Source organism: Mobula birostris, chromosome 14 (assembly GCF_030028105.1).
Source record: "Mobula birostris isolate sMobBir1 chromosome 14, sMobBir1.hap1, whole genome shotgun sequence".
Lineage (NCBI taxonomy): Eukaryota > Metazoa > Chordata > Chondrichthyes > Myliobatiformes > Myliobatidae > Mobula > Mobula birostris.
This window is the reverse complement of record NC_092383.1, coordinates 81,832,308-81,853,104: the sequence shown is the minus strand read 5'-3', so window position 1 is coordinate 81,853,104 and position 20,797 is coordinate 81,832,308. Positions and strand designations below refer to the sequence as shown.

At 40.1% G+C, this 20,797-nt stretch overlaps 1 protein-coding gene across 1 annotated transcript in view; it reads right to left on the bottom strand.

Annotated features, from left to right (window-relative positions):
• Positions 1-11,419: 11,419 nt before the first annotated feature.
• Positions 11,420-20,797, bottom strand: part of dstyk (dual serine/threonine and tyrosine protein kinase) — an 81,867-nt gene continuing 72,489 nt past the window's right edge. The window contains exons 11-13 of the mRNA XM_072278764.1: positions 20,554-20,668; positions 18,794-18,928; positions 11,420-17,596 (exon numbers count right to left, since the gene is read on the bottom strand). Of these exons, the coding sequence (XP_072134865.1) occupies positions 17,433-17,596; positions 18,794-18,928; positions 20,554-20,668 (414 nt within the window). The 3' untranslated portion in view covers positions 11,420-17,432. The remainder of the gene's footprint in view (positions 17,597-18,793; positions 18,929-20,553; positions 20,669-20,797) is intronic.

Genomic DNA, 20,797 nt, shown 5'->3' with positions numbered 1-20,797 from the left:
GACTGTATTATTTAATTCTAACATTGTACATCATAGCTCAGCACTTTCATGATAAATTTTCAAAACTTACTGTTACCCTCTTAGGAGGGCATTCAACCCATCAATGCCATGCCTGCTTCTGGAATAACCCCATCATTACCACCTCATAACTTATTTACCTGTAACTATTTAATCTCTGGTCTATCAACTCCATCATGGTTCTCTGCCACCCCTTACACTCAGCGGCTACTTTCTTAGTTACGTTTCTTGGAATGTATGCAGGATGGTTTTTTGAACCAACATGTCGAGGAACCAACTAGAGAGCAGGCTATTCTGGACTGGGTTTTGAGCAATGAGGAAGGGTTAATTAGCAATCTTGTTGTGAGAGGCCCCTTGGGTAAGAGTGACCATAATATGGTGGAATTCTTCATTAAGATGGAGAGTGACAGAGTTAATTCAGAAACAAAGGTTCTGAACTTAAAGAGGGGTAACTTTGAAGGTATGAGACATGAATTAGCTAAGATAGACTGGCAAATGACACTTAAAGGATTGACAGTGGATATGCAATGGCAAGCATTTAAAGGTTGCATGGATGAACTACAACAATTGTTCATCCCAGTTTGGCAAAAGAATAAATCAAGGAAGGTGTGCAGCCGTGGCTGACAAGAGAAATTAGGGATATAATCAATTCCAAAGAAGAAGCATACAAATTAGCCAGAGAAAGTGGCTCACCTGAGGACTGGGAGAAATTCAGAGTTCAGCAGAGGAGGACAAAGGGCTTAATTAGGAAGGGGAAAAAAGATTATGAGAGAAAACTGACAGGGAACATAAAAACGGACTGTAAAAGCTTTTATAGATATGTAAAAAGGAAAAGACTGGTAAAGACAAATGTAGGTCCCCTACAGACAGAAACAGGTGAATTGATTATGGGGAGCAAGGACATGGCAGACCAATTGAATAATTACTTTGGTTCTGTCTTCACTAAGGAGGACATAAATAATCTTCCAGAAATAGTAGGGGACAGAAGGTCCAGTGAGATGGAGGAACTGAGCGAAATACATGTTAGTAGGGAAGTGGTGTTAAGTAAATTGAAGGGATTGAAGGCAGATAAATCCCCAGGGCCAGATGGTCTGCATCCTAGAGTGCTTAAGGAAGTAGCCCAAGAAATAGTGGATGCATTAGTGATAATTTTTCAAAACTCATTAGATTCTGGACTAGTTCCTGAGGATTGGAGGGTGGCTAATGTAACCCCACTTTTTAAAAAAGGAGGGAGAGAGAAACCAGGGAATTATAGACCGGTTAGCCTAACGTCGGTGGTGGGGAAACTGCTGGAGTCAGTTATCAAGGATGTGATAACAGCACATTTGGAAAGCGGTGAAATGATCAGACAAAGTCAGCATGGATTTGTGAAAGGAAAATCATGTCTGACGAATCTCATAGAATTTTTTGAGGATGTAACTAGTAGAGTGGATAGGGGAGAACCAGTGGATGTGGTATATTTGGATTTTCAAAAGGCTTTTGACAAGGTCCCACACAGGAGATTAGTGTGCAAACTTAAAGCACACGGTATTGGGGGTAAGGTATTGGTGTGGGTGGAGAATTGGTTAGCAGACAGGAAGCAAAGAGTGGGAATAAACGGGACCTTTTCAGAATGGCAGGCGGTGACTAGTGGGGTACCGCAAGGCTCAGTGCTGGGACCCCAGTTGTTTACAATATATATTAATGACTTGGATGAAGGAATTAAATGCAGCATCTCCAAGTTTGCGGATGACACGAAGCTGGGTGGCAGTGTCAGCTGTGAGGAGGATGCTAAGAGGATGCAGGGTGACTTGGATAGGTTGGGTGAGTGGGCAAATTCATGGCAGATGCAATTTAATGTGGATAAATGTGAAGTTATCCACTTTGGTGGCAAAAATAGGAAAACAGATTATTATCTGATTATTATCTGAATCTGTGGAATTCTCTGCCACAGGAAACAGTTGAGGCCAGTTCATTGGCTATATTTAAGAGAGAGTTAGATATGGCCCTTGTGGCTACGGGGGTCAGGGGGTATGGAGGGAAGGCTGGGGCGGGGTTCTGAGTTGGATGATCAGCCATGATCATAATAAATGGCGGTGCAGGCTCGAAGGCTCGAAGGGCCTACTCCTGCACCTATTTTCTATGTTTCTACCTAATAAAATGACCAAATGGCCAGCAAGTGTATGTAGTCTTCTGCTGCTGTAGCCCATCCACTTCAAGGTTCGACACGTGCGTTCAGAGATGCTCTTCAGCATACCACGGTTGTATTGCGTGGAGTTATTTGAATTACGGTCAACTTCCTGTCAGCTTGAACCAGTCTGGCCTTTCTCCTCTGAGCTCTCATTTACAAGGCGCTTTTGCCCACAGGATGTGTTTCTAGGTTTTTGCACCATTCTCTGTAAACCCTAGAGACTTGTGTGAGAAAATACCAGGAGATCAGCAGTTTCTGAGATTCTCAATGTTGATTGGCACCAACAATCATTCCACAGTCAAAACCACTTGGACCACATTTTATTCCCCATTCTGATGTTTGGCCTGAACAACAATTGAACCTCTTGACCATGTCTGCATGCTTTTATGCACTGAGTTGCAGCCATGTGATTGGCTGATTAGATATTTGCATTAACAAGCTCGTGTACCTACTGAGTGTTAAGTTAATTTTAAATAACCAACCAACTTATCTTTGGGTTGTGGCAGCAACCTGAAACATTCAGCAGAATCCCACATGGTGACAGAGAGAATGCATAAACTGTACACAGACCGCTGTGGAAGTCATGGTCAAACCCAGCTCAGTGGAGCCATGAAGCAGCATTGCTAGCTACTTTGCCATTGTGTAAACCACTTATATTGTGGGAAACATTACATAAGGAACCAGCAGATTAATTAAATCACCATGTACTCTTGTACTCTGAAGGGTGTTGGCCCAGTTACAGAAACCAGGTCTGACCTGTTCAAAGGGAGAGGGAAATGTATTCCTTTACAACTTCTTAAACTACCTGCATCTACATCCTTTGTGTTATAAAGATGAATGGCAACTCGGACCATTGTGATCAATGCTGTCACAAGGGATGCTCAGTAATACCGAATTGACTAAGTTGAGAATGGACAATGGAGAGAGGTAAAAAAAAAATGGAATGAAGAAGAAGCCATTAACTACCACACCATTTCAGTAATTTTTTAACAGTAACGGTTAAAAATCATGAAAAGAAAATCAAGTCTTTAATTAATTGCTCTTCTCTGCTCAATTTACTCAGCATTCAAGGTCAGACCCATGATGGACAGAAAGTAGTTTTTTTCTGGACCCAATTGACTTTTGCCTTCAGTTCTTTTATAGATTGTGGGACAATCACTTGTTCATTCATCATTTGTTAGATAAATTCACACAATGGATTTAATATTGGACTAAGGTCTAATGGTTTTACTTGCTCATTGAGTACAAGATAGATCGGACGAACTTGTAGGATAAGCACAGGAATTAATTAACAGAATGGAGCTTTGTTTTATTATTCCTGATAATACAGTCATTTCCATTCACATTCTGACGTATTGGACCATGGCTTCCTCTGAGGCCACTTTCAGGTTGGAGAAGCAACATCTCATATTCCACCTGGGTAGCCTCCAACCTGATGGCATGAGCATTGATTTCTCTAACTGTGGACAATTTCTTCCACTTCACCTGCGTCACTTACCCTTTGTCTTCCCCTCACCTGCTCCCCTGGTCCCCCTACTCCTTCCCTTTTTCCCTTGGTCCACTTCTCCAATCAGATTCTTTATTCTTTTCCACCTCTCACCTCACAGGTCCTCACTTCCTTCCCCCTCCCTCACACCCACCCACCTTCCTTATCACCTGGCTGCAACTGTCACCTTCCATCCTGCACCCCTCCTCCTCTCTTATTCTGGCTACTTCCCCTTTCTTCCCAGTCCTGATGAAGGGTCGTAACCCCAAACTGTTTATTTCCCTCCATAGATGCTGCCTGATCCGTTGAGTTCTTCTAGCATTTTGCGTGTGCTGGAGGATTCTGTAGAATCTCTTGCGTTTAATACAGTTATTTATCCTGTATAACTGGAGATGATTTCCTCCTGCATCTGTGTCTTGACAAAGGGAAGACAAGGGAAATTCATCTTTACCACTTACCTGCTTCAGTAGACATCATCAAGAAAAATTAGCTAGAATCGGAATCAGGTTTAATATGAAGTTTGTCATTTTGCAGTAACACTACACTGCAATACATAAAAAAACTATAAATTACAATAATACATTTTGAAAATAAATTAAATAAGTGGTGCAAATGGAGAGCAAAAATAGTGAGGTAGTGTCCATGAGCTGGTTCATTATCCATTCAGAAATATACTGGTGGAGGGGTAGAAGCTGTTCATAAAACATTGAGTGTGTCTTTAGGCTCCTGCACATCCTCTCTGTTGGTAATAAGGAGGAATAATGTCCTGGCCAATGGAGATCCTCAATGATGGATGCTAACTTTCAAGTCCTCGCCTTTTGAAGATGTCTTCAATGCTGGGAAGGCTGGTACCCATCATGGAATTGGCTGAGTTTGCAAGCCTCTACAGTGGTGAATGATCCTGCGCGGTCCCTCCATATCAGATAATTATGCAATCAACTAGAATGCTCTGCAGAGTACATCTGTAGTAATTTGCTTTGGTGACATACCAAATATCCAGAAACTCCCAATGAAATATATCCGTTGATGTTCTTTCTTCCTAATTGCATCTATATGTTGGGTCCAGGATAGATCTTCAGAGGCGTTGTCATCCCGGGAATTTAAAGTTGCTCACCCTTTCCACTGCTGATCCCACTATTAGCTGTTACAGAGATTAACCCCTTTGTTTCACCATTCACCTTCAACAGCTAACCAACTTAACAGAATATAATGATTCTTTTTTTCAAAAATGCAAATACTACAAACCTGAAATGAATGTTGGAAACATTCAGCTGGAAGGGCAGCATCCATACGAAGAGAAACAAATCAACATCCTAAAGGGCCTCTGAACAGAAACGCTGATGGATCTTTTGCCATGACTTGGTGAGTGCAGCATTTTGTGTTTTGATTTTAATCACCAAGTTTTAAACTCAGATTCTCAGTTTATATAGTACCAAGAAATTACACTGATGTCCCAGAGCTTATTTTGGTCACCCAGTGACTTGTGTTCACCCTACACACCAAAATTCCATTCTACTTTCAGAATATACTGTATCTCTCTATGAAGAGCATCTGTCATTGCAGAAACCATTCTAACTCCAATTCCAAGTAATTTATTTTTAAACATAAGTCCAGGGGAAGTTGGTTCTTCAAGACAACACGTAATTCAAACCGGTAAGGCTAGGAAATTACAGAACCTTGAAACTTTCTGCAAGATTGGAAATCCCTGAACATAATCAATGAAGTAGAGGAGGATTCACTAACACAGCTGACCAAGGTGTTAGGACTGAACCAGCTGACTTGCCATTAAATACCACAATGATAAAATTGTCTCTTTAATTTTAATGGATCTGATCAATTGTGGGTTTGCACCAGAAAGAAATGTCTGAGAAAGCTGCCATGTTTAATCAAATGTTCTTTAGAAGACAACAGCTGTTTTCCCTGCTTGGTCTGACATACTGTACATCTGCCTCTGGTCCAGGAAAGATTAAGAACACGTTCAAGAAAATAAGTAAAAATTTTCTTGTAAAGAGTCTGCATAGATGTAATAGTTCTTCATATCATTTGGTATTTCAGGTTTTTGCCAACTTGTAGGTATCTGCATTTAAGGCTCAATAGTTTATTCGGCTGTGAATCAAATTTAGATTTGCCCATTTCTTTTCTCTCCTATTCAAGGTCCAATATGATGTCAGCTTTCAAGCTTACCACCTTGTCAGTACAAAAGCTTTGAGGTTGGGTGTCATGTTTCTGAAAAACTGCTGCCACAGCAGAAATGTCAGTAAATCTGAATGCACAGATTTAACATAAAAACATAAAACCATAGGATATAGGAGCAGAATTTGGCCATCTGGCCCACTGAGTCTGCTTCACCCTTTCACCAGTTTCCCTTTCAGTCCCCATCTCCTGTCTTCCCGCCATGCCCTGACTAATCAAGAATCTATCAACCTCTGTCTTAAATATACCCCACAGCCACCTAATGCAATGAATTCCACAGATTCACCACTCTCTGGCTAAAGAAATTCCTCATCTCCATCCCAAAAGGACACCCCCCGATTCTAAGGTTGTGTCCTCTGGTCTTAGATTCCTGCACCACAGGAAACATCCTCTGCACATCCACTCTGCTGAGGCCTTTCAATGTTCAATAGGTTTCAATGAGGTCACCCCTCAGTCTTCTGAATTCCAGTAAGTACTGTCTCAGAGCCATCAAAGGCTCTTCACTTGATAAGCCTTTCAATCCCAGAATCATTTTCGTGAACCTTTTAACCCTCCCCAATGTCAGTACATCCTTTCTTAGATAAGGGGCCCAAAATTGCTTACAATATTCCAAGCAAGGCCTCAACAGTGTTTTATAAGGCCTCAACATTACATCTTGCTTTTACATTGGAAACAGAACCAGAGGGAAAAAAGGTATCTCATAATGTGAACTGTTCTACTTGGGCAGGCACTATCTGAAAGAGAAGCAAATTCAAACATTATTTAAAGAAAGGAATTGGATGAATGAAAATATGCTGAAAGTACACAGCAGGTTAGGCAGCATCCGTGGATGATGACCAGAACTATTAATGAATTTTGGAATTGAGTAAGTACTTGAAGTGAAAATAAATTACGGGGATGTGGAAAAATAAGAGGAATAGGATTAATTGGATAGCTTGATCAAAGAATTTTGGAATATGGACATCGTGTAGGCAAATGAGATTGATTTACAGTACCATGCAAAAGTCTTAGGCACATATATAACTAGGGTACAGTACTTTTGCACAGTAGTGTAATTTTATGTATTGCATTGACAGCTGCCGCAAAAGAAAAACAAATTTCATGACTTACATCAGTGATGATAAACCTGATTCTGATAATGGGTTTCTACAGTGAACTGAGAGTGGGAAGGGGGCAGGGAGAGGGGAATTATGACTGGGGAAAAGGAAAGGGACAGGGTAGGGAGCAGGAACCACCACACATTCTGTAATGATCAAAAAATAATTGTTTGGAATCAAATGACCTTGCCTGGTGTCTCAGGGCTAGGTATCTGCATACACACCACCTCCGCCCGGCATTCCTTTTCTGCGGTCTGTCCCACACCCTTCCTGTAGCGTTTCATGCTCACCATTCCCAACATCCTTTGCTCCTGCCAGACATACAAACTCGCTCTCCGCTGCAAATTGACAAATACAGTAATGTGCATTCCAGAATCAGAATCAGGTTTATTATCACCAGCATGTGTTGTGAAATTTGTTAACTTAGCAGCAGCAGTTCAATGCAATACATAATATAGAAGAAAAAAATAACAAATAAGTAAATTAATTACAGTATACTTATTTTGAATAGATTAAAAATCGTGCAGAAAACAGAAATAATTGTGTATTAAAAAAGTGATGTAGTGTTCACAGGTTCAATGTCCATTTAGGAATCGGATGGCAGAGGGGAAGAAGCTGTTCCTGAATCGGAGTGTGTGCCTTCAGGCTTCTGTACCTCCTACCTGATGGTAACAGTGAGAAAAGGGCATGCCCTGGGTCCTGGATGCTGGAGGTCCTTAATAACAGATGCTGCCTTTCTGAGACCCCACTCCTTGAAGATTCCTGGGTACTTTGTAGGCTAGTAAGCAAGATGGAGCTGACTAAATTTTTCCCAGAGATTTTTATTTTTATATATATATATATATATATATATATATATTTATATATATATATATATAAATATAAATATATATATATATAAATATATATATATATATATATATATATATATATATATATACACACACACACACACATACATAAACTAATTCTAGCCATAATTATATTGAAACTCAGAGCAATGCTTACTCTGTAGGAAATGCTCTCCCATTGACACTCCCTTGACTCCGGAGGGAAAGATTTTTCTCCAGTAGGACATAAAATGTATTGGTTCAAAAAGCTCTGCTGGATATGCTTTTAAAATTGCATCCATCTGAGGCTGATCCCAGTAAGTACAGAAGAAATTGAAATCCCCTATTGCTATCACTATTATTTTAACACCTCTCCATGACAGAGCTAAATATCCTACTTCTACTGACTGTTATTTGTGAGATCTCTAACTGAGCCTGAAGCATTCGAGCTCAGTATTAGGGCACCATCTTGTGGTAAAAAAGAATGAAGAGGCTGAAATGAAAAGTTTTGGGGAATTTAAACATCCGGGAACAGACGCATAGAGGAATACCTGCGGTTCCAGCAGGGGTAATGCTGGGTTGTGTTGTCCTAAGGTTGTAGAACGTGCGTGGCACGATCAATACATTATCCGCCACTGCCTGCAAGGAGTTCGTACGTTCTTCCTGTGACTGCGTGGGTTTCCTCTGGGTGCTCATTTCCTCCCACAGTCCAAAGACTGTTAGTAGGTTAACTGGCCATTATAAATTGTCCTGTGATTAGGCTTGGATTAAGTCGGGGGATTGCTGGGCAGCATGGCTTGAGGGGCCAGAAGGGTCTATTCAGCACTGTATCTCAATAAAAAACATTGAATTAATCTAGACCAGGTACCTGAAATTTCCCAAGTCATCATCTGTCTGAACTTGCACAACTGAGGAAAGGGGGAAGGCAGGTTCCTCATGCAGTTCTTAACTTCTATACACTTAAATCCTGCACTGACAGGAAGATGCATACAAGTTTCAAACACCTAAGTACAAATTACAGTTCATTTAGCAGCCCCAAATTTCTCTTAAAGGGCACAGCAAGATAACCCCAGATCCAGAACACCTACGCTCTGTCCGCCAGAGAAAGCAGGATCTCCCAGTGGCCACACATTTTAATTCCATGTCCCATTCCCATTCTGATATGTCTATCCACGGCCTCCTCTACTGTAAAGATGAAGCCACACTCAGGTTGGAGGAACAACACCTTATATTCCGTCTGGGTAGCCTCCAACCTGATGGCATGAACATTGACTTCTCTAACTTCCGCTAATGCCCCACCTCCCCCTCGTACCCCACCCGTTATTTATTTATATACACACATTCTTTCTCTCTCTCCTTTTTCTCCCTCTGACTATACCCCTTGCCCATCCTCCGGGTTCCCCCCCTCCCCCTTTTCCTTCTCCCTGGGCCTGCTGTCCCATGATCCTCTCATATCCCTTTTGCCAATCACCTGTCCAGCTCTTGGCTCCATCCCTCCCCCTCCTGTCTTCTCCTATCATTTTGGATCTCCCCCTCCCACTTTCAAATCTCTTACTAGCTCTTCCTTCAGTTAGTCCTGACAAAGGGTCTCGGCCCGAAATGTCGACTGTACCTCTTCCTAGAGATGGCACCTGGCCTACTGCATTCACCAGCAACTTTGGTGTGTGTTCCCAGATCCAGAAGTATAAGTTCTTGATCCAATAACCAAGTATTATTTTTGTTTAAAGAATTTTTTTCAAATGCACACCCAACACTTTCAAGTTTCTCTTTCAACTCCAGACACCCACCCACTCTAGAAACACATTGCTTAATGTCTTCCAATTCCACTAATAATTTAAATTCAGACAATGCTTTGTCTCTGCATTATTTTGAACTGAATGCTGTGAATATTACATAGCTGTTTCTAGCCATCAATACATTGTCTATTTACATTTGGTTTAGAATTTAAATATGGGCAGATGTATCAGTGCACAAATTGAAGATGGACAAATGAACTGAGAAATGCTGAGATTTCAATCACTCTGCCACTGGCTGTTAAATGCTTAATTGTTTAGATCTAATTTTTTTTATTAAACTTCTATAAGGCTGCAATATTTTTGTTCAAGCCTTTGATGATATTCCCTAATATTGCAGTTCAATATCAAATTTGTTTGATACTATTTCTACATTGTGTTGTGCCAGTTATTATTTGAGATCCTAAACAAATGTATGTATAAAGGCATTAAACATTGAAAATACCATCCCCTTCCCTCAATTCCTCCACCTGTTCCCAGGATGAGGTTTTTCATTCCAGAACTAGTGAGATGTTCTCCTTCAAAGAAAGAGTCCTTTTCTTGCTCTGCCATCAACTCTGCCCTTACCAGCATCTCTTCCATTTCATGCACATCCTCCTGCCACTGCACCAGGGATAGAATTCCTCTGGTCCTCATCTACCACCCCACCACCCTCCATGTCCAGCACATAATTCTCTGTAACTTCCGCTATCTCCAACAGGATTCCACCACCAAGCACGTCTCTCCCCCTCCGCCCACCCTTTTCTGCAGGGATTGCTCCCATGACTCCCTTGTCCATTCGTGCTTTCCCACTGATCTCCCACACGGTACTTATTCTTACAAGCAGAACAAGTACCACACCTGCCCCTACACCACCTCCCTCATGACCATGCAGGGCCCCAAACAGTTCTTCCAAGTGAGATGACACTTCACCTGAGAATCTGTTGGGATCATCCAGTTTCTGTTGCTCACGTTGTGGCCTCCTGTATAATCGGTGAGACCCAACGCAAATTGCACTTCACCAAGCACCTACGCCAGAAAAAGCAGGATCCCCAGTGGCCACCCATTTTAATTCTACTTCCCATTTCCATAAATCAGTCCATGGCCTCCTCTACTGCCATGATGAGGCCAGTGAAGTTGGAGGAGCAACACCTTATATTCTGGCTGGGTAGTCTTCAACCTGATGGTATGAACATCGATTTCTCAAACTTCCAGTAATCCCTGCCCCCTTCACCATTACCCTCTCTCATCTTACCTGCCCATTACCCCTCTCTGGTGCTCCACCCCCTTCCCTTTCTTCCATGGCCTTCTGTCCTCTATGAGATTTCTCCCTTCTTCATCCTTTTCTCTTTCCCCAATCAACTTCCCAGCTTTCTTTCACCCCTGCCCCAGCTTCACCCATCATCTAGTACCTTGTACTTTCTCCCCCCGCCCACCCCCCCCAACCTCTTACCCTGACATCTTTTTCCAGTCCTGACAAAGGGTCTTGGCCCAAAACATCAACTGTTTACTCTCTTCCATAGATACTGCCTAGCCTGCTGAGTTTCCCTAGCATTGTGTGTATTACTTTTATTTCCAGTATATGGAAATGTCCTCATTTGGAAGAGTGTACAAATCGGCTTCAGTCAAAAGGGAAAAAAATACAGAGGCGCAAAAAAGGAAACCAGGAGAGAACCACAAAAGATTGAATGGTCCAATACTGTAATGAAATTCTACAGGAAGATTTGTCCGTATTTACTTTGTGAATTAAGTTCCAATTGTTATTCCACAGGACTTCCAAGATGAAAAATGTATTATTGCAGAACTGCAGCCCAAGTGAGATATTAAACAACACAGAATAGGTTAATGTTCATCTTTATTATATAAGCACCTTGTACTTTGTGCATTTTTTCCAGTTTTTTATATAAAACAAGGATTTGAGAATATTGGCATTTTAACAATAGAACATTTTAAAATAATTACTTGATCTTTATACTTTACCCAATGGCTTAATTGAAGATTATAAGGAATACACAATGGTAAAATATTAATGTGCACCAAACTAGTTACTGTTTTTCATTGCACTAGAGTCCAAGCATATTTAGTATTTAAAAGATCACCTTTATGATGCCAAGTCTAGCCACCATTTACATTAAAACAAGAAGTGTCAGAATGTACCAAACAGGAAGACAATAAAAACCAAAATGTTCTATACAAGATTGTGCTAATGATTTGTGCAGCTAGCGTACCCACAGAAGTCTCCCTTAAAAATGGATATTCTGTGGTATTGCTTCAACAAGATCCTATATGCCCTCCTAATTAAAGTGATGAGCAATTATTTGGTGCAAGTATAATGCCATCTCAGTTGTACAAAATTTTCTCGTTAACAGGGCTTAGCCTAGGGAGGACGTTGAGTTCTATTAGATTGGGGTAAATTAAGGTGAGTAGATTGGGAAGTAGAGGAGAAAGGTAAAGTTTCTTTTTAAAGAAACAGAATTTTTGACATCAAGAAAACATACACTTCCATCCACTAGTTAACATAACACACAAGTACAAGAGATCTTATCCCTGTCCTCAAAACCTTGATGACAGCCGTAACTAGACTTCCTTTTCTCATGTCATCAAATCATGTTGAACTGTCGGAGGCCAGGGTACTAACAACAGTTTGAGGGAACTTCTCCCAGGGATGGCTTCTGCAACCATGATACCATGCAAAGTCCCACATTTCTGAGTTGGCAAATTTTGCACGTGACTGCACTAAACCTGAGAAAATGCGTAAAGCATACTCTCAATGCTAAGAAATGGATGATAATGTAGGCTAGCTCATCAGCCAAACAAGTGCATTGTTGACCAAGACAGAAGTACATAGGTCACAACTTGAAGGTTTTAAAGTTGCAAGTTATATAATGAGGCCTTGCGGGTAGTTATTAACTAATCATTTTGTCCATTACCCAGTGTAGTCTTTCCAAAAAGCATTTTAAAGCAAATATAGGATGAACTATCCTCGCCTGTACATTTACAAGTAGAGGCATTACACAAATCGATGCAAATATACTTCTACATGATATGTTTAAGCAAATACAGCTTAATATGATAGATTGCTTTTATTATTACTAAACCACATTTAATTTGTAGCATGGATGGTTTGCCCACATGGAATTCAGCATTCCTGTGAAAGTGTGTATGAAGCTGGACCTTGGCACATTAAAGAGAAATACAGGCCAAGTAGGAAGCAGGATGACATGTTCCATGGTTGCATTTAAGTAGAATGCCAAGTCCTGTGGAAAATGGACACTTTGCTGGATGAAGTAGGAAAAAATGGATCAAGTTTCAGCATTGCCCAAGGGATCAGAGATGAATGCACACACAGGTAAACATGCCACAAGTTAACATCCTGGGATTTTAAAAAATAATACACTTTGTGAGTGAAGAGCAGTGCCTTTATAAAAACACACAAAAAAAACTAGTGCAAACCAATTAGAGGTAGCTGACTAAGAGGAGTTCCCAAACAGTTACAGTATCTGGAGTAAACTATAAGTTTGAACAATGAAGTGCCATTTTCACCTATCAAGGAGTTAACAAGAGATGACAAATACAATGGGTCTGGCTACTTCACATGTACACAAATGGAGTTAAGCAGGTACACAAAAAATAAAAAAAGGAGACTAGTCTATAAATCAGACTAATAATTCCATCAACACTTTTCTGCTTTATTTTTGCTAAGAGCAACTTTAAATACTTGGACATGATCAGACATTTAGCGATTTGGAACAGGTCAACTTGCGGGAATAAGAAAATGACATTAAGTTTAAGTTCAGTTTGGAATAATTTCAAGGTTCAGAGTATTTTGGCTTACTTCTAGTTTCTCTAATTGATGTGTTCTTGATTTTAGTGATCCTTGATCGCTGTGCATTCCACATCACACAAGAGAAACAAGAACCTCCACATGCTTTTCTATATTTTTAAGATAACTTAGTTCACCCACTACTTTTGGAAGAAACAGCCACCTCCGCCTTCAATTTTGTTCAACTGTCTATTCAACACATTATTTAAAACAATTAAACATCTGCACCGATTTGCTTTGCAGCTTAAAAGTAGTTCAAGTGCATTATGACATCTTCATTCCAGAAGTGCTTACAGGTTGAGAAACCCACATAATACCCAGCTAAGGTACTGAAGTAGTGATGATTCCTTAACAAATGATTATGGTTAAGATTTGAAGCACTGAAACCCCCCATCAAAAGATGACAGACCAGGCATCTGGGTGAAGGTTCATGACTCCCTGGATAGAAAGGTGATGCTGTTTGAAAATGCAACTGGAAATAAACCAAGCTGAAATTTGTGACCCTGGACTAAACTCAAGAATGCTTTAAAACAAGATCATTTGCTCACAAGCACTACCTCTTCTCCCCCAACCCCCCAACTTCGTCATCAAAGTCAATTACTTATTTGCCTTTTACAAGCCATTTCTGAAGTTTAATAGTAATACTGTTGTCTTTTTTTGAAGTGCTGCTTTCAATATAACTTTCTACTTTAGGGAACCTTGCCTCTAATGTTCAGTGAGCGACAATTTTTCCTTTGACCTCAGATGCAACATACAAGGTGGGGTATAGCTGGGGCAAACTGGAGTATAAAGTCCTCCCTTCTAAGCAGGGACATTAATTTAGTCACATTCCTATCTCACTTTAAATCATTGCGTTCCCAATCTGCTCATGACTTCCAAAGATAATTTTGTGTTATGGATTTACATGTAGTAAGAAAGTAGCTAAGACAGGCCTCAAAGGAACATGCTTTCGGACAGGTGGAAGTAAATGCTGTGTTTCACAGGCCTATTGCAGATTCAAATGTGGGTCTTAAAATTAAAGAACATCTTTGTTAAAGGTTCTGTGCAAGCTTGCACAAGCTTCATCTTCATTCAATGTAGGTGATTTGATTTTTAATAGTCTCAATTTCTCAACTAGAAACTGAAGTTATTTTAGGGAAAGTTGATTTGGCAAAAAGAAAAATTATTTTCCCTCCCAATACAATCTCAAGGTAGATGTTAGGAATGTTATGTTGATCTCTAAACAGTAGTGAAGCCCAGAAAATGTAGATAATGGTTTTGAAATGTTAAGGTAAGTATCTGAACAAAAATTGTGTAAACAATTGATCACTCAATAATCACTGTGGAGCCCTTCCATGAATTATCCAGGGGGTTTTAAATATTTTCCACAGACAATCAAGGGATTGAATTACTTTTCTATCCTGGAGTGACTGACCTTCATGGAGCTGTTCCTTGAAACTTAACTTTAAAGTAGGCTGATCTCCAGCCATCTTTTACCCAATTACCAAGTTTGCTTTACTGACACTACATTGGATTCTTGGCATCGAATTTCAACATTGAAGCACCTATTACCATCCTTTGCAGTGTAGTGTTTATATGGCCTGGTGGTGTCCATTTACAGACTAATCAGGATCCATCCATCTCATAGGTTTGAAATATAAATGAACAGGTACAGGTTAGTGACTAATGTGTTAATTAATACTAATTTAGCAATACTAAAATGAATTAGTACTAATTAACATGTAAGTCAATTAATACTTAATCCTATCCTAATATAATTTGAAATGTACTTTTAGATCTGAAGGAAGAGCATTCCCCCCCGCCCCCAAAGGAATCCTGCTGTACAAAACTAAGTAGTTAATAAAAGATATTTTTCCACATGTATCCAAGTTGGTGTACCCCTTGGAGCCCACTCAAGTTCCCAATGCAAGTAGCCATTTAAAATGTCTCTTTGGGAAGCTGCAACATTAATACAAGCATCAGCATACCTTTTCATCCCAAGTGTCACAATTCTCCCTTATATTAAAATAGTTAAATTAGTCCAGAGTTGACTTCCCGTCCCTAAACGTTGTTCATTTGTCTATCAACCCTATCAGCAGATCCTTCAAAGCACAGAGTTGGAGTTGATAGCAAAAACAACCCTGAAATTAAAGACTTGCATTTTACATAGTCTGATCAATCCATACTGATTAAAATTGTAAACTGCATAGGAATTCCAGCTCTTTGCATGTAACTTATAGTGTTATCTCTATCAAACAGATTCAAGAAAGGTGGAGTGTTCAATACTCTCCTCTGTTCAGAAATGCAAAAGGCAAAGTAGGTTGGAGTGGGCAGTCGTTGCAGATTTGCACAATAAATCAGAGTCTATATTCCCACAGTTTCCATCACTCCAACAAAGCTAACCTATTTACTTATCTGTTCCACAATACCTGCACCCCATCATGAGACAATGTAACCAACATGCATCCATACTACATACATATATCTTGACTGTGAAAGTTGGAAATGATACTCTTGTGCTATGCAAAACACTGAACTAAATTTAAGAAGTCCAGTATACTTGGCTATATATCACAAAGTGAAAGACAAAAGACAAACTCAAAACCATAACAATTATCTTTTCAGTTAATGATGAAATTACACAACAGTTTAAAAGATATACATTTATAAAAAGCCATACTAGATGATTTATTTCCTGGAAGTGAAAATAAACGAGGCAGTTGCACAAAAAGGATAGATCATGCGTCAATTTGCACTTTGCCAATATAGAGTGGAGTGTAATACACCGGTGTTGGTTCACCTAAACATTTTGAAAAGCCCAATCAAATACACTGGGAATGATATTGATTCCCAGTTTGCTACAGACTGACAAGTAGACAAAAAGGTTACAGAAATAAGTAACAACTCGGTGATCTTCAACTTGGTCCAACTATGCTAAAATGGAGCTATGTGCAATTGCGAAAATGTAGTGTTTAATACTAGACAGTTCCAAGGTCATTCGGATCAGGAAGCCTTTTGAGGGCTCACAGAAAGTCAAGGACAAGAGCAACCTTGTTTCTGTCCTCCATCTCAGGCCTGTTGATTTTAGATCAACAGCCAAAGAATCCATAACATGGCTAACATTTAGAATTTAGACACCAACAGCACACTCAAAAGACAGACTACAGGCATAATTAAATCCAGTTTCAAACTTGAATTCCAAGCATTTTTCCTTTCTATCAGAATACTTTTTAGTATTCATTGAACTGAACAATGACAATGTGCAACATGATAGTGTTTGTTAATGTTTTGAAAAGGACCTTAATACACAAAGATCTTAAAGCTTTAAAGTAGAAAAGCAGATGGTGGCCTTTTTTGTAAAATAAGGGACACTTTCCAGGCACTTGCATCAACACATTCTAAAGCTCAATGGTATTACCATTTCACATACATATCAAATAGTGCAGCTCTGCATTAATTTCCCAATCTGTGTCATCAAACAAATAAACTAAAGTGTAAAATTAGTGCAAAGTGACACTATTTGTGGAGAGAGAACAAGTGCCAACAAAAATTATTTGGAATTAAAACAGAACAAGGGAAAGGACCAAAAGGCCAATGTTTAAAGTTATTTTTCCCTCTCCTCCCTCAACATCAAGGAGCTGAACGGTTACCAGCGACTCTGATACATGCTCATGAAGCAGTAGTTTGCATGGATTAGAGCTAGGGAGAAAAAAGAGACAAATATGATGCACCTTCTATTTGAGGCAGAGATAACTCATAACCCCAAACAATGACTTGCTCAAAAACACTGTTGGGGTAAAAAAAAGCAAAAAGTCTCAAGTAGCTGTATTACTGTATCATAAAGTCAAAAGAATAAAAATATCAAGTTTTACTTTTGTGCTGCATAGCAGGTGGTAAAAAGTGACGCTGAACTAGTGTTAATACTGATACTGGTTTCTTGCCAAAAAAACCCTGCCTCAATGAACTGGGTTATTTTAACCCATCCTATTGCCCCACCCCCATCAACATTATGGGCATTTACTACAAATCCACACTGCCTTCAACAGTCACGTGGAGCCATTTTTTCACGGCTGCCCAGAAACGTTTCTGCAGAGCCTGCCCATGATGCTTTGCAGGATGGGTTGAACAATTCCTAATAGAGGCCTCTGTGAAGGGTCACCACTCCAACAAGCTTCCATCAGTTGCCAGCACTCCTCATCAAATGCAGGAAGCCGTTCTGGTCTTGCACCTGGGAGCACAGAATCATAAAAGATTTCCACTTAGTCCAGGGTGTGTACAAACTCTTTTAAAGAACTTCTCAATTCTTTCCCATTAGAGATTGCAAACCAGTTGCCCTAAAAATAGTTCTCTGGAAAGAGAAACAGTTAATTAAAGTGGAGAACCTGAAGCCTTTAATGTACCCAAAAGATGAGTGCAGGTAGTCCATGAGTTAAGAGCTAACTTGCAGATTCAAACTTATGCAAACCCTCCCAAACAAAAACCAAAATGACGTTAAGACTTGGCTAATGTCCATGCTACTGAGGAGGAAGAAAAAAAAATCAGAAACCACAAAACGACAACGAACTTCATTTTCCCAAACCAGAAATTGAGTTATTTCTTTATCAATAACCCACAACAGTGGAAAGATGACATTAGTGGTGTGTATAGAGACCTGAGGATGCTTAAGTCCTGCACATTTGTTAGTCAAATGACCACAAAATAGAAGTATTACCAACCCACAAGAAAATAACTCGATATTTCTTCCTCAGATCAAAGAATCAAAAAATATTCACTGAAATTCTTAGTTCAAACATCAGTCAAGGACTGGAATCAGATGCACTCAAGTGTGTAAAAATTGTAGGACAATTACAGAGGACATTTTAAAATGGAAATTCAATTAATCATTAACGTTTTACTCCAAACAAAATGTGTTGCCAATCTGGTGCCAAGGTACTTTGTAACAGCTACACACCTTGGTTCTAGGAAAATTATTCATATACGACTTGTGGAAATTTTGGTTTACAGAGAGTCCTCAGCAACAGAACTGTTGCATAATTGGACACCGCCAGAATTTTTGATGTTAGACTATCCAAGAAGCCAAGGACAGCAGAAAGTGGAGGTGGGCATAAAAGTAGCAGAACACTCCTGGTCACCTCATCTGTGTTTTATTTGGAAGGACTTCTTGGTGCTCATTTTAAACCATGGCTTTCCTTCAATTTAGTATCCTGCTCTTTTGTGCTTTCCCCAAATTCCTGCAGCAACTGAGACCAAGTTCTAGGATTCCTTCCCATCTGTTCCCCAATGCTCATTTTAAGAGATTCCTTACCTATTTGTTTACACTCCTGCAAGCAAAACCATTGTTAAATACATGACAATAAGTACAAATAATCATTAAGGGAAGCTCTGATTTATTTGACTACAATGGAAAGTTAAGAGTAATAATTACCTTTCTTCACATTGGTCCACAGCTGATCCTTACTTGAACATTTCTCAAATGCTTCTGGGAGTTTAATTGTCCCCGTGCAAAGGTACCAGAAAAGGATGCCAAATGCATACACATCTACAGAATTATCATACTTTCCTGAAAGGGGAGCAGAATAGGAGGGGACAAAATTAAGCATATAATCTTAAGGCAAGAAGGTATGTTGTTGCATAATTCTGTTATACAAGTGGCACAATTGTGCAGTTAGTAGAGCCGCTGCCCCACAACTCATTGGCCCAGGTTGAATCCTGACCTTGGCAACTGGTTGTGTAGAGTTTACACATTTCACCCACCTCTACTGCTGGAATGATAATGGGTGCTTCCACATCGCAAAAACATGCAGGCTGGTAGTTCAACTGGTCACTAGTGTGTAAGCAAGTAGCAATAATTGCAGTTGATGAGAAGGAGAATAAACACAAGATTAATATAGGTTTAGTTTAAACTGTGGTTGATGGTCAGTATGCACCTGGTGGGCCAAAGACCACAAGACCATAAGATATAGGAGCAGAAGCAGACCATTTGGCCCATTAAGTCTGCTCCACCATTCAATCATGGGCTGATCCAATTCTTCCAGTCATCCTCACTCCCCTTTCACCCCATACCCTTTGATGCCCTGGCTAATCAAGAACCTATTTATCTCTGCCTTAAATACACCCAATGACTTGGCCTCCACAGCTGCTCATGGCAACAAATTCCACAGATTTACCACCTTCTGACTGATCCACATCTCAGTTCTAACAGGACGTCCATCAATCTTGAAGTCGTGCCCTCTTGTCCTAGAATCCCCTACCATGGGAAATAACTTTGCCATATCTAATCTGTTCAGGCCTTTTAACATTCTGAATGTTTCTATGAGATCCCCCCTCATTCTCCTGAACTCCAGGGAATACAGCCCAAGAGCTGCCAGACGTTCCTCATACGGTAACCCTTTTCATTCCTGGAATTATTCTCGTGAATCTTCTCTGAACCCTCTCCAACGTCAGTATATCCTTTTTAAAATAAGGAGCCCAAAACTGCACACAATACTCCAAGTGTGGTCTCACAGGTGCCTTACAGAGCCGCAACATCAGATCCCTATCTATGAGTACAATATAGCGCAAATATGCTTGTGGAGCTAAATGGCCTTTACCTGTTCTTTTCATCAGCTTAACACCAACAAAGAAGTGAAGTAATTTGGAAGACTGCTTAGGTGCCCAGTCTACCTTCGACAATGAAAAAGCCCTGTTCATGGTGAAGAGTCATTTCTGGGGAGGCAGTTGTTAAACTCTATCCACACAAGCAGTGATACCAGGAAAAGGAAAGCACATTTTATAACCACAACCCGAATTAAATTGAAGGGCGAGCATCAGTGATCAGCAACCTCTCAGCACACCCTTGACAGCTTCACGGTAAACGTGGACTGCTTCTTGCACATTTCTCAAGCCATCTCTTTTAAGCACATGGACCTAAACAGCTCATGGTGGAAAAACGTCAGCTAAGAGCATCATCTCTCTCAAGATCCTGTGATCATCTAATGTTTAGTAGACACTGGACAGCAAGAAAGGAAATCCTGAATGTCAACTTAGGGAAGTAGGAAACGCCAAAGTCAGCAGAGATCAAGATTTGAACCCATTTTTCCCAGTAAGGCTTCCTATTACTACAGGCCACTAAGTGGCAGGAACCTACAAACCTCTCAAGTCAATTTCAATGATTACAGAAGACAATTCAGTGATAAAGCAACATACCCGAAAAGAGCTCAGGTGCCATGTGTATAGGGGTTCCCACAATGCTTCCAGACATCATTGCCTCAGGCTTGCAAAATCCCAGGTCTGTGATTTTGGCTCGATTTTGCTTATCCAACTTTGGGATTGCAAAAGGGAAACAAAAGACATTATGTTAAAAGCACCAAGAACAAGAAATGGTAAAACCCAATATCAAGCTGCCACATTGTCCAGTACTCAAACTAAATGACCAGTCCTTTGTCAATGG